At 35.0% G+C, this 15128-nt stretch overlaps 1 protein-coding gene across 1 annotated transcript in view; it reads left to right on the top strand.

Moving 5' to 3' along the window:
* The window catches only part of LOC115223995 (fasciclin-1), a 103231-nt gene that overhangs the window by 11924 nt on the left and 76179 nt on the right, over positions 1–15128 (top strand). The window contains exons 3-4 of the mRNA XM_029794777.2: positions 6230–6374; positions 14517–14676. Coding sequence (XP_029650637.1) covers positions 6230–6374; positions 14517–14676 — 305 coding nt within the window. The remainder of the gene's footprint in view (positions 1–6229; positions 6375–14516; positions 14677–15128) is intronic.

Below are 15128 nucleotides of genomic sequence, written 5' to 3'. Positions count from 1 at the left end.
TATATATAAGCACAAAATTAGATTCATGAATAAATCGATGTGTACACACAAACATACACACCTGGCTCTCTATATACTGCAATAAATACATATAAGCAACAATGTATAACTCATATATATTCAGAAAAATTTATGCAAATGTTGCAGTCATATCTGTGCGTATATATATACATATATACAGGCACACACACGCACGCACACACACACACACACACACACACACACACACACACACACACACACACACACACACACACACAGAGTAAGTGAGTGAGTGCGTGAGATACACACAAAATCTTTCTGCCCTCCACACACACGTATGTGTGTGCGTAGAGAGAAGGGGGGCCCCAATACACAGATATGTACATATAGAGGTATATATATATTTATGTAAGATTTGGATTGTGTTCACACGGTTCTTTTGTGTTGGTCCGTTACGACATCATTCTGCGATGGTTTGCTTGGAGAGAAAGAAAGTAAAATCTGTTATTATCTGAAATAATATAGTTAGCTTTAAATAACTGTCTATCTTTCTGTTGTGATAAGATATTAGTAATACCTCACTGATTTGTGCAGTGAAAGTAATAAGAGATATAGACATTGGGATGGATGGATAGATAAATATACAGACAGATAGACAGATAGACATATAGACAGATAGATTGATAGATAGATAGATAGATAGATAGATAGATAGATAGATACATAGATACATAGATACATAGATAAGTATATAAGTACAAAGAGAGAGGGTACTTAATGTTAGATAGATAGGTAAATGGATATAGGATATCAACAGACGGCGTAATGGAATTAGCTACACGCAAATATGTGTGTATGTATGTCTATGTATTATATATAATAATGTATATATACTGTGAATATATATAATGTATATATATATGTATATGTAATGTATGTATATATATATATAAATGTTGCATATATGTATATATATATATATATATATATATATTATATATAATATAATATGTATGTATATATGTATATATATGTATATATATGTATGTATATATATATATGTATATATATGTTTTATATGTATGTATGTATATATATGTTTAGTGTATGTATGTATATATATATATATGCATATTATGTATATATGTATACATATATATATATGTATCTATATATGTGTGTATATATACCTATATATATATATTGTATATATATATGCTTATATATGTATATATATCTGCATATATATTTATATATGTATGTATATATATATCTGCATATATACATGTATATATGTATACATACATATATATATATGTATATATATATATATATATATAAATATGTATATATGAATATATACCTATATATATGTGTGTATATATATCTGTATATATATATATATATATGCATATATATGTATATATATTTGCACATATATGTATATACATATATATATATATATATATATATATACCCACACACACCATGTAAGGAATGTGGAATAGTTTAGAAAGACCGGACGATTCCGTAGTAACGCTTGTGTGTGTGATCGCGCGCACACATGCAATCACAAAAACATGTATCCGCAGGTGTATACATACTCACACTCTGTCTCTCCCTCTCTCTCTCTCTCTCTCTCTCTATATATATATATATATATATATACATATACATATATATATATATATATGTTTATTGATTTTTATGAGTTCCTATACGACGCACATACATACATATATGTATGTACGTATTTATTTTCACGTATGTATAAATGGCAATTTATTTTCATGTTCGTGGACTTTTGTAAATGTGTGAATATATGTCTGATATAAATTTCTTTCCGTTGTTTTGAATAAAGAACATTTTTGATACAAAGTATATGCAAATGAAGCTGAGGTACAAAACATGAGGAACTTCGATTCTGTTTCTGTGTTCGAGTGGGTAGCTCTGAGCATGCGTGTACGCGTGTAGAAGCATAGCGCGTGTGCACATACATATATATATATATATATATATATATACATATATATATATATAATATATATATATAATATAATATATATATATAATATATATACATACATATACATACATACATAATATTATATTATATATATATATATATATATATATATATATATATAATATACAGATATCTTTATTCTTCTTGGCAACAGTTGTTCGTATTAGCCGAACGAATTCATCATCATCATTGTTCGACCGTGTTCGAGACAATGGAATTCATTATATTACGCCAGACTTCACGGTCATTTATAGGATTACAGCGGTCCTGTTGCTGGATGCCTGTATCCCTGGAGATTACATCAGGGTAGGAGAGTGTGCGCCATCTGGTATCGCGAGCAGGTGGCTTCCAGAGGAGAAGAGTAGAAAGTACCTCGTTTTCAGCTTTACAACAATGTCCAGCAAACTGGACTCTTCTACCTTTCACGAGAGATGATACAGATGGTATTTTTTCATATATATATGTACTTTGGTTGGATGACGTTTCCACGAGACATTTTGAGCTCTCATAAGGAGGCAAGTGTAAGTTCCATCCAACTGCCTCTGAAGCTTCTTTGATAACGTCCAGGTTTCTGAGCCATACAGTAGAATTGGTTCGACTGTGACTTTGAAGATTTTAAGTTTGAAGTCTCTACTTAGATTTGATGACCAGATCTTATGCATATCATTAGAGGCTGACCAGGCCATACCCTTTCTAGTTAGAAAATCTTTTTCAGATGATAATATGTATGACCCAAGATATTTGTAATCAGAAACCATATTTAAGGGCGTATTGTTGAGAGTATGGATGATGAAATCACTGTTGGACAGGCATTTGTTTACATATTCAGTCTTGGACTCATTGCGGTAAAGACCTACACAATTTGAGGCTTGTTCAGGAGATTGTAAAAGAGACTGGGCATTGGAGAGAGAATCACTGATAAGAGCGATGTCGTCAGCAAAGTCAGTGCCTGTTAAATATTCAGCTGGGTGTCTGGAACTTCTGGGTTTTATTTCAAAGCCCTTGCCAGAAATGGTATCAACTGACATACGTAGCACATAGTCAACGACAATGATGAAGAGAAATGTGGCGAGTGTGTCTCCCTGCAGTTTTCTGGCTTTGATTGAGAAAGATGATGTTTCTCCATCAGGTGTTAAGATGGTTGAAGACGTATCTATGTAGAGGACTTTGATGGCAGAAATGATTCTGGATTTCAAACATCTTGTACCTATCTACAGAGTCGAACGCTTTAGAAAAGTTTACAAACACCATTGTAAGATCGCGATTAAATGCTTTTGATTCTTCAATAAGTCTACGTAGACATAGTATTTGGCTCAACGTTGAGCGCCCATGTCTGAATCCATTCTGGTTCTTTCGGAGCAAAGGTTCAACAAAAAGGACGAAACGGTTTAGAATCAGTTTGTTGTACAATTTTGCAGCAATTGACATTAGAGATATACCCCTGTAGTTGGTGACGAGGGATAAATCGCCTTCTTTGGGTATTGGGATGATTTGAGATTGGTGCCAAATCTTTGGAGCTATAAAAGTGGGAAGTGTGTGGTTGCAAAGAATGAGCAAAAGTACGTGAAATCTATCATCCTTCCAAATTATAGCTGGGATATTGTCGGGACCAAATGCTTTCGAGGCTTTCAGTTATTTAGTGGCTGCTGTTAGTTCAAATATGGTAAAAGGGGAAGGTGTTGATGTCCAGCGTATTTGATATAGGCACACTTGGAAGAGTGGGGTTATCAGGGATGTTGGCATTCTTTCCAAGGTTTTTAAATTGAATTGACCAATTTTCTAAACGCTTCTTAGCTGATCCCCCTTTAATTCTAATTGATGACCCAGAATTTTTGCCTGATAGGACTTTGATGGATTTCCAGGCAAGATGGTATTTTTTTACTAATGTGCTCTTTGGATAGTTTGCTAATTTTGCCGTTGATAAATTCGACCTCGGCGTTCAAGTAAGCATCATCAAGATTCTTCTTGGTAGTTATGAGTTGAATCTTCAGTGACTGGGATGGAGAACGGTGGTAAGTATTTATGATATAGATAGATAGATAGATAGATAGATAGATAGATAGATAGATAGATAGATAGATAGATAGATAGATAGAGAAACAGACAGACAGACAGACAGACAGACAGACAGACAGACAGACAGACAGACAGACAGACAGATAGATAGATAGATAGATAGATAGATAGATAGATAGATAGATAGATAGATAGATAGATAGATAGATAGATAATTTATAAAATTTATTCTTCAAAGATGGCCAAATGTTTCATTCCAGTGAAACATTTTGTATAAGAAATTTGAATATATAAGGCGGTGAGCTGGCAGAAACGTTAGCACGCCGGGCGAAATGCTTTGCGGTATTTCGTCTGTCGCTCCGTTCTGAGTGCAAATTTCACTGAGGTCGACTTTGCCTTTCATCCTTTCGGGGTCGATTAAATAAGTACCAGTTACGCACTGGGGTCGATGTAATCGACTTAATCCGTTTGTCTGTCCTTGTTTGTCCCCTCTGTACAAAATAAAAAAAAACCGCGGTGCATCAGCATGGCCGCAGCTCTGAGCTGAAACTAAAAAGAAAAAAAAATATATATATATATATATATATATATATATATATATATATATATAATAATAAATATTAGGGAATAAATCCAAATTTACAGGGAAAAATCAGATTTAGGACTGAATCTCCAATTTTATAGTAAAATATTATACAATATTATTAGAGACAAAACCACTATTATGCAATCAAACAAAGAAAGACTTAATCCAATGCATAAAAAATTTTATATAAATTAAATAAAATTAAATTCGCCACTACAATTGTTTCGTGTCTCTTCTAAGGACATTCATCAGGTGGTATTCAGATCTTCTATTCAATTTTAAGTTATATATATATTTAAGCGAACAGATGGGCTGAACTATTCTGAAAACATTTCATTTTCACTATTTCAAAATGAAAGGTTAAAACATAAATAATCGTTTGCAAATATTAAACTGCACAAAGACCATCATACATTAATAGACTGTAAAGAGTTGTGTGGAGAATCTATGGTAATGTAGAAATTGGGGGATAATAGAGTAATGCAGTGAGAGGAAGACCAGGAGGCTTTGTGTGTGTGTGTATATATATATATATTATATATATATATATATGAGAAGTATTTGTATGGAATGTTAACGAAGAATATTGGCGCGAGAGAGGAGAATTGCTAAAAGTAGCTGAGTTAGTGATGGTGGCATGCGGACATCGTGAAATGAACGATACGTAATGATAACGAATGTGAACAGACAGAATGAATTCGTTACGCTTCACGTATGTTCTGGTCCCATTGTTGAGTGAAGAATGGCCGGCTTGTCATTGGAAGTAACTTTATTTATCAATGTTGACTACTGCCGATCAAATCAAGATATTTATATTCAGCTACATTGGGTATTTCTTTCGTTTGCTAAAACCAATTACACATACACACACAACGATTTATGGTACGAATATATGGATCATCTTGCCCGAAGAACTGAATGGTGAATTAACATATTTGATAATTAAAATTATGTCATTTAAGTCATATAACATTCATTAATATATCGTGTGAAAATAAATTACCATGCCATGGAAACATTTGTAACATGAATTATAAATTTAATTACGCGCGCATACAAGAACATACACACACACATAAACGTACATCTGCAGCCGCGTGACCCACTGTTTAGTGTTTGGAGTTCACGATGAACAATGTTGCGATTTCGATTCCAAGATCGAGTGAAACGTCATATCCTTAAACAAGCCACTTCACTTCGCGTTGTTCCGTCCTATTAAATTGAAATCCGTATAAGACAAGTGCGTGAAGCTCTTTCTTGTTCAAACTCTCTCACATTCTGGATGCTGTGTCGCGCCAGTAGTATGATTTGCCGAGGGGGTGTCTATGCCTGATCTCGAAGACGTAGGTATCTAAAACAACGAAATCATAGACGATGCTCGTGAATCGAGTAGTAGTAGTAGTAGTATAGTAGTAGTAGTAGTAGTAGTAGTAGTAGTAGTAACATTTGCCCACATTACATTCACTTGTGCATGTCTTACATACCAAATATTGAACTGTAATATCGCTGTTTCATTGTTCTATTGAAGCCATCCGCATTTATAAGTATTTCTCAACCGAAGGTTTCTACCCTCACCGCTTACTCTCCACTTCTATCCCTCTTTTTTTTTTCTTTTTCAGTGTACGTAATCAGCAATAATGTGAAAGCAAGGGTAACCACTGCAGATATCCCAGCAACCAACGGTGTTCTACATATCATAGACCAAGTGCTGGCTTTTCCCTATAAATCGGTGGCAGAAACAATGGCTGACACGGCATACCTCAGGTAAATCAACTACACACTCTCATCGTAATATTATCCATACAACTACGTGTATAAGTATACATGGGTGTATGCAAATATATATGTGTGTGTGTGTGTATGTATATATATATAATATATATAATATATATATATATAATATATATATATATATATATATATATATATATATATATATATATATATATATATATTATATATATATATATATATACGTATGTATATATTCTCATTCTCACTCTCTCTCTGTATAAAATTCGGCATGTAGTATTGTTTCCACTTACCTGGTGGTGACACCGTAATGAGGAAGTGACTTAATAAGAAAGCCAATAACAGGCCTCAAGTGAGGACTATTATTATTATTATTATGATTATTCGTAGTAGTCTTAAGAAGGCGAGCTGCCAGAATCGTTAGTGTATCGGGCAAAATGCTTGTCAGCTTTTCTTCCGGCTGTTTACGTTCTAAGTTCAAATTCCGCGTTGGTCGAACCTTTCAGGGTCAATGTAATCGATTATATCCTCCCTCAACCAAATTTTAGGCCTTGCGCCTATAAATACAAAATTATTATTATTATTATTATTGTGGTGGTGGTGGTTTTGGTGAACTAGCTGAATCGTACTCGCGCCGGACCAAATGCTTAGCGGCATTTCGTCCGTCTTTATATTCTGAGTTCATATTCAGCTGAGGTCCACTTTGCCTTTCATCCTTCGAGGTCGATAGAATTCATACCAGTTGAACACTGGGGTCGATGTAATCGACTTAAACTTTTGACCCAAAATTGCGGGCTTTGCGTCAAAATACGAATAGATGCAGCACGGAATTTTGCCAGTGAAGAGGTCACGGTTTCAAAGCGACGAAAATATTTTGGCAAAATAAATTTAAATGTTGAAGTGAATGTAACGGTTTTTGTGTTTCTGTGTGTGTGTGTGTGTGTGTGTTTTAAATGGCGTATAAGCACCTTCCACGCTGCAATTATTTTTGTTTCAGCACACAATCTCAGATCAGATCACTTGCTATGCAAGTACATCTCCGTAATTCTCTTTATTATTATAAGGGAGAAATTACTGTAAACGCTTAACCCTGATATGTAAAAAATTGAACCTCGGCATAAATAGAACCGGTCTTACATACTGGGTGGCCGGTATCAATTATTCACATCGTCAACATAGTTTTTTTAATATTTGTTGACGTATAGAGAGAAGGAGAAGAGAGAGAGACACAGAGAGACACTGTCAACGAGAGAGACAAGGGGACAGTGAGTAGGAGAGTGAAATATTCATCATTTCATTAAAATTTTTTCCATCTCCGAGTTGAAGAAGATCAGAAGTTCCTTAAACTTTTATCGTACTCTCTATCTATCCGCTCAGTCGAAGTCGACACTCGGATACTCGTTGGATCAGTGTTCTCCAGTCAGTTCTATCCTGGGTCGCTTCTTTCAGATTGGCTATGTCCATTCCCGTGTCACTCTTGATGGTGTCAAGCCAGCGGGTTCTTGGTCGGCCTCTTCCTCTCTTGCCACTGACCATTCCGAGCATGATGTCCTTCTCCAGGGATTTTCTCTGCATAATATGACTGTTTCGGCTTGATCCGGCCAAAGACTTCTACATCGAGCGTTTTTTTTACCTTTTCAAACAATGAATATGCTACAAAAACGAAAATATTCATTTCTATAGGCACAAGGTCTGAAATTTTGGAGGAGGGGGCTCCAGCATGGTACCTGCATAATTTGTACTTAGTTTTATCGACCCCGAAAGGATGGAAGACGAAGTCAACATCGGCGGAATTTGAACTCAGAACACGAGGACAGGAAATATTTGCCCGACGTACTTACGATTTTGCTAACTCGCCTACAAATTGAAAATATTTATAAGAAAGTCATATTGGAAAGTCGTATGTAAGGGCGTTGGATCGGCTGAATGGGTAGAACGTCGCATAAATATATTGCGGCGTATAGTTATTAATTCTGGTTTCAAATATCAGCCTCGTCTAATTTAGGTTTTATTCTGCCGGGTCTATAAAATTAAGTAGCTGTCAAACTGACGCAACGAATTCTATTGGGCCCCAGTAAATTCTGCTTTTACTGAGATGCAGAATGATCTTCCAAAAACTAAAACTGCCAATCTGAAGTTTTACTCTCTTGTTCTTTCTGAAAATCCACCTTTGTAAGATGGAAAGTTAATGTTTTTCTAGGATGAAACTGTATATCTATCTTTTGTCCTTGCATTCAAGTTGTCATCTTCTAGACTGAATCAAAGATGGCTGTTCTGGTCACGTGACAGCGGTCCCACAGAAAATTTTCTTCTTTTTTAAACCCTATTGACTCATGCCAACCTAAAAATATGTAAATCATGACAGTAAAGTTGTATTATAATTTTTCGGTTTTTGTTTCCTTTTGCGAGAAATTGGCCATCTTCAGTTCTCAAATAGAACGATTGCTGTTTAGTAGTTATGATATTTCCACCAGACAGAGAATAATAAGTTTAATAAATCAATAATTTATGTTGTATGGTATTTGATATACCTGTATTTGTCTATCTCACTGTATGATTGTTCTCTCTCTCTCTCCCTCACACACACACACACACACACACACACAATCTTTGATCTTTTGTAGGGGAAGACAAGTTTTGCACTTGCGTTTGAGGATAATACCTAATATATTAAAAACAGTGCACACACACACACATAAACACATGCACGTGCGTGTGCATATATATATATATATATATATATATATCTGTTTGTGTGTATGTGAGTGTAAAATCAAAAGTGATACATCATTGTTGATATATCATGATATCAAACTGACAGCCAGGTGAAATTCATAGCATATAAGATGATAACCTGATTCTCTTGTATCAATTTCATCCCTCACCTCCTCTAACTTTCACTCCTTTCATCTCTGTCTCTCCTACCACCTCTCTCTATCTATCTATCCTCTCTTCTCCCTCCCTCTATAACATGTGGTTCGTGTATTATCCGCATCTTTCGCTTCTTGAGCAATTTCTGCTTCAACGTGTTAACGTGTTTGTATTGGATGTGCTGTGTGTGCGTCTAGAAGATTATATATATATGTGTGTAAGTGTGTATTGGATGCGTGTGGGTGTTGGATGTGCTGCGTGTGCATGTAGAAGATTATATATATGTGTGTGTATGTATGCATATATATATATATATATGGATATATATGTATATACATGTAATATATACGTATGTATATATATGTGTGTATATATATACATATACACGTATGTATATAAATATGTGTGTGTATGTATATATCTATATGCGTGTGTCTGCGTGTGAGTATATATATATGTGTGAACATATATATATATTTATATGCGTATATGTATATATATATATATGCGTGTGTGTGCGTGAGTATATGTATATATATATATGTGTGTGTGTATATCTATATGTATATGTATATATATATGTATGTATGTATGTATGTATGTATGTATGTATGTATGTATTTCCTGCATACAAGTAGGTGTATAAATATATTTTTATACACATGACCATAGATAGGTAGCTGATCGAGGTTTAGTTTGAGTTAACAAACGACACCGCACGCGCGTGCGCGCGCGCGTGTGTGTGTGTGTCTTTGCATCTCTGCACGCACCTGTGTTTACCTGTACAGGCGTGTATCTGTATCTGTATCTGTATCTGTATCTGTATCTGTATCTGTATCTGTATCTGTATGACTGCGTAACACGAGAATATATTTGCAATTATTTAAAGTTACAAGATTATCACCGAAATCAAAACAAATAATAAAAATAATAATAATAATAATAATAATAATAATAATAAAAGGAAGCCAATAGTAGAAAACAGAAAACAAAAATATAACAACTACAATACAATGCAAAAACCAAACCAAAACGAACCGAAGCGAAACCAATGGAAACGTAAAAAAAAATATTAAAAATACGTACACCCACAGATATAACCACGCATACAGATTTATTCTTATACACACGCACGCACATACATCGATGTATATTTATATACACACAAGGCAAAATTTATGCACACAAACTCCGCGCGCGTACATCCATTTAGAAAATAAAATAATATAAAGAAACAAAGACGACGAAAACATTATATATTGGAAACAAATCCGATTTAGATTTCTAACTCTTGCCATTCTACTACAACCAACACCCCAACCACTGACAACACTACCAATACTACAATTACTAACGTCATCGTCATCGTGGTTGTCATCGTTATCGTGATAATCCTCCTCATCATCATTTTCAAGAATCATCAACATCATCGTCATCATCATCATCATCATAAGTATTCTCACCATTATCAACATCGTCATCGCCACCACCACCCTTACTACTACTACTACTGCTACGTTACCGCTGCCTTCATCGTAATCATCATCATCATCATTATCACCACTGCTGTCATCAACTTCACGATCGTCATCATTCTGTTCGTCGCCAAATCTATTCTTCTGTCCCAGCTTGCTACCATCCACGCTTTCACCCATCCCTGTAGGCAGCCATCACTCTCTTTCTCTTTCTCTCTCTCTCTCTCTCTCTCTCTCTCTCTCTCTTTCTCTCTCTTCCCGCCCTCTCTCTCTCTCTCTCTCTCTCTCTCTCTCTCTCTCTCTCTCTCTCTCTCTCTCTCTCTCTCTCTCTCTCTCTCTCTCTCTCTCTCTCTCTCTCTCTCTCTCTCTCTCTCTCTCTCTCTCTCTCTCTCTCTCAATCCACCCATCCGAAAACATGTAATCTCGAACGAAATACGAAAACTTCTGTGCATGATTGCCAAAGTACCACCAAGGGAATCCCTCCTTTTTTTCCAATAATAATAATAATAATAATAATAATAATAATAATAATAATAATAATGAACTGTAATAGAATACTAGAAAAGTACGACCGGAATAAGAGAGAGAAAAATGCAGGAAAACAAAACAATACAAATAAATTAAATAACAGAAATGAAAGCGCACTGTTGATCTTACAAGATTAAATGTGGCAACATAGTGTTTTACTTTTAGAAACCTAACTTTTCATTTATTCCCTGTCCTCACTCTCTCTCTCTTCTCTCTCTCTCTCTCTCCTCCGAAAATCTGCTCTCTCCTCTATCTCCTCCTCTCACTGTTTCTCCCGCTCTATATAGCTGTATTTCTCGCATTCCTTCCATTTTTTGCCTGCTTCTCTCTTATTTCATAATCTTTTTCTCTAGTCTCATCTCTATCCCTCTCTCTCCACTCAATTTTCTTCCTCTCTCTCTCGAACCGTTTACTACCTCTCTCTTCGTCTATTTCTCGTTTTCCTCCACCCCTCCTCTTTTCACTTGTCACCTCCGTTCCTCTTTCCACTAGTTTTGAGATTACCTTAGTTTTTCCTCGGCATTATTTTACAATAAAAGCAACAATAAGAACAACAACAACTAGGATAATAATGATGATAATCATTATTAATAATACCGTTTATTTATTTGTATATTTCTGTATTGGTTTGTGATATTTATATAACCGCAGTTTTAATTCGCCATTTTCAACGAGATTCTGCCTTCTCGTTGTGCAGTTATTCACTTAAGAGATTATCAAGTTCTACGTAAAACAAGCTAAATAAATAAAATGAATGAAAGATTTGCAAAGAAAAATAAATAAGGAACGATTTTGAAAGAAATAAGAGCTTAAAGAATAAACAGAGCTACAAAAAGAAAAAGAAAGCAATAAGAAATTTAGAAAACACCACCGCCTTCGCAACCACAAAAATTTAAAAAATACAGATATAACTTTGTATGTATGTGTGCGTAGGTGCATAAATACACACACGTGGGTGTTTGTGTGTGTGTGTGTGTGTGTGTGTGTGTAGAAAAATTAAAGCCGGATCATGAAGGTAAAATGATTTGCTAAAGCTTTTGAACTGAATCTTCCTTTGCTCTCCAATCCACCCAGCCACTCAGTTGAACTCGGTTGTGTTGTGTGCCATGTTAGATCAGAGACCACGTGAATGCTTGTGTGTGTCGTTATATTATATACCAGTATGCGTCTGTCTATCAGAGTATAGTGTGTTAAATCGAATTGCAGAAAAGATCATCAGAAAAGTAGGTAACGAAGAGGAGTGAGTTTATTGTACAACGTGCATTGCATGGTTTACAATTGTTTCCACTACTTGAGGTAACCAATCACACACAATGTCTATAGATATTCATGACAAAGACGGTATAGTCGTGAGTATCATGCTATGCATATTACACTGGAAGCTGTTTCATCAGAACCGATTCTTCATCAACTGCTGGTGATATTACGTGGCATACATTGCTTCACGTTCATAACTAAATCTTGCTTAATATCCATGTCTACTGGTGAGATGAAACAGTTGTAAACCATGGAATAAAAGTTATGCTACAAATTCTACTCTTCCCGTATTTTATTTATATTGTAAGATGGCAGTAAACCTTACGGATTTGTTGTTTGTTCGAACCCTGATTTTCCACAAGAAAAGTTCTTTATACAACTTCAGGTCGCCAGTAATTATGAGTGCTCTCTCCCGGTTTTTCTAACTCTCCCTTCCTTTTCAGATATTATATAATATATATATATAATATATATATATATATATATATATATATATGTATATTAATTTTTTAAACTTATCTCTACAGATATTCTGTAGAAATCAGAGCCAACACTAAAAGTTACGACTTTACATATACGAATACGTCTATGCAAACAATGCCATCAAAGATAGAAAAAAAAAGATTATGCGTCTATAGGCATATTTCAAGAATTGTTACTCCGATCCATTAACCATCCACGAACACATTGCTTAAATTAGCCACCAAATTTAGCTATTATATATATATATATATATATATATATATATAACAAAGGCGGTACAGTCAGGCGTATTATGTTATGCATATTACACAATAGCTCTGGAAGTTGTTTCCTCAGTGGTAAGAGCGTCGTGTTCCCAATCACGAAGCAGTGAGTTCTATTCCTAGACGAGGCTTTGTGTTGTGTTCTTTGGCAAGACACTTTATTTCATATTGCTCCAGTTCACTAAGGTGTAGAAATGAGTTGCCAAGTTACTGGTGCCAAGCTGTATCTGCCCCTTTGCCTTTCTCTCAGATATCATCAGTGACTTGGAGAGGGGTGGCTGGTGGCTTCTATAAACACTCTTGCTCGGACTTGTGCCACGGAAGGTAACTTTTCAGATGCAATCACATACTCATATATGACCGAAGGAAGTCTTTACACTTAATATATATTCAATATGTGACCGCGTGTGTATCGTTGGCGATTTTTCCCTCCGTCTTCCCTTCCTTGGATCTTTCCTTTTCCTATGTTTCTGACGAACACCTCCACTCGAAACGTTAAATCCTCTTTCTTTCTTTCCTTTCCTGATCGTCCAGTAACACTATACCTGTTCCACGTTCTTGCGTTGTTGTGTTTTCTCTTTGTGTTTTCATGTTTGGATTAACTATATATATATATATTATATATATATATATATATATATATATATATATATATATATAAACGCTAAGCAGACGGGTTATATAGGTAATAGACAGATAACTGCTACAGACCAAAAAGAAAGTGTGATATAGGTAACGAATAGATGAGTGTTATAAACATGGACTGAAGAGTGACATGGACATGCATAATGAATGTTGGGGACTGGTCAAGTAAATGTGTGACTTCAGCATTAGACAGAGGAGTACCGAAGGTATTGTACAAATGAGTGACATTACAAGACACTGAAGTAATTTTAGACTCTGGATTAATGAGTGATATAAACTATAGACATTAGGGTTTGAAATAAAACCAGCGCTGGAAATAACTATGGTAGGTCGTTTAGACCTAAATTTACGACATTTTTATCAGTTCCAGCCTCGAACCGATGTTTCCTACCCAGAGCCTAACAAGTGAAAATCTCTTCCTTATATTTTAGTCAACAATATTAGTTGTTTCGCACACAATATAAACTCATCAACCCAAAAATTCATTAATGAATAGTTATTACTAATTATAGTTATTACTAACTTATGATTAATTTGGTAATTTTAATTTATGACCTTAAATTTAATTCCTTTTTTCTTAAAGTTTCTGTTTTTTCAACACTTTTGTTTTTTTTTTTTTTTTTTTTTTTCAGGGAATTCTACGAGATCCTTTCCCTAGATCCAGAATTCTTGTCGCAGGCCAAAGATGAGACCACCAATATCAGTGTCTTTGCCCCGTCAGAGGGATTTTTGATGACAATCGGTAGAGAAAAGATGAAAGACATTAAGAATGACTTCCAAGTAATAAGAAAGGTAAAACGCCTCTTCCACGACGGTTCATTTTGTTATTGTGTGTGCGTATGTATGTAGGTGTGTATGTGTGTTTACATATGTGCGTGTGTATATGTGCATATATATGTATGTGTGTGTATATATATTTATATGTATGCTTATATATGTGTGTGTATGTATGTGTGTGTGTATCAGAGGCGACCCCAGGTCATCAGCGTTACTCGAGCTCGTCACAAATTTCCCATAAGACAATTGCCTGCTCTCTTTATTTCTAGCCCCAAAGGACTTATTTTTTTAATATCTAGCACTACGTCTTTCTCCATTTCCAAGTTAAGGTTAAAAATAAAGCAACCCTGCAAAGCACAACTGGTCTTTATACACAAAATAACAGCAATCAAATTACAGCTGAGTTCACAACAAACATCAGCAATCTCTCTGTTGCCTGTACTCTTGACAAGGGATGCCAGTTAGTC

The sequence above is a fragment of the Octopus sinensis genome, linkage group LG24 (assembly GCF_006345805.1).
Source record: "Octopus sinensis linkage group LG24, ASM634580v1, whole genome shotgun sequence".
Lineage (NCBI taxonomy): Eukaryota > Metazoa > Mollusca > Cephalopoda > Octopoda > Octopodidae > Octopus > Octopus sinensis.
The sequence above is the reverse complement of the archived record's forward strand: the minus strand, read 5'-3'. Positions and strand labels throughout refer to the sequence as shown.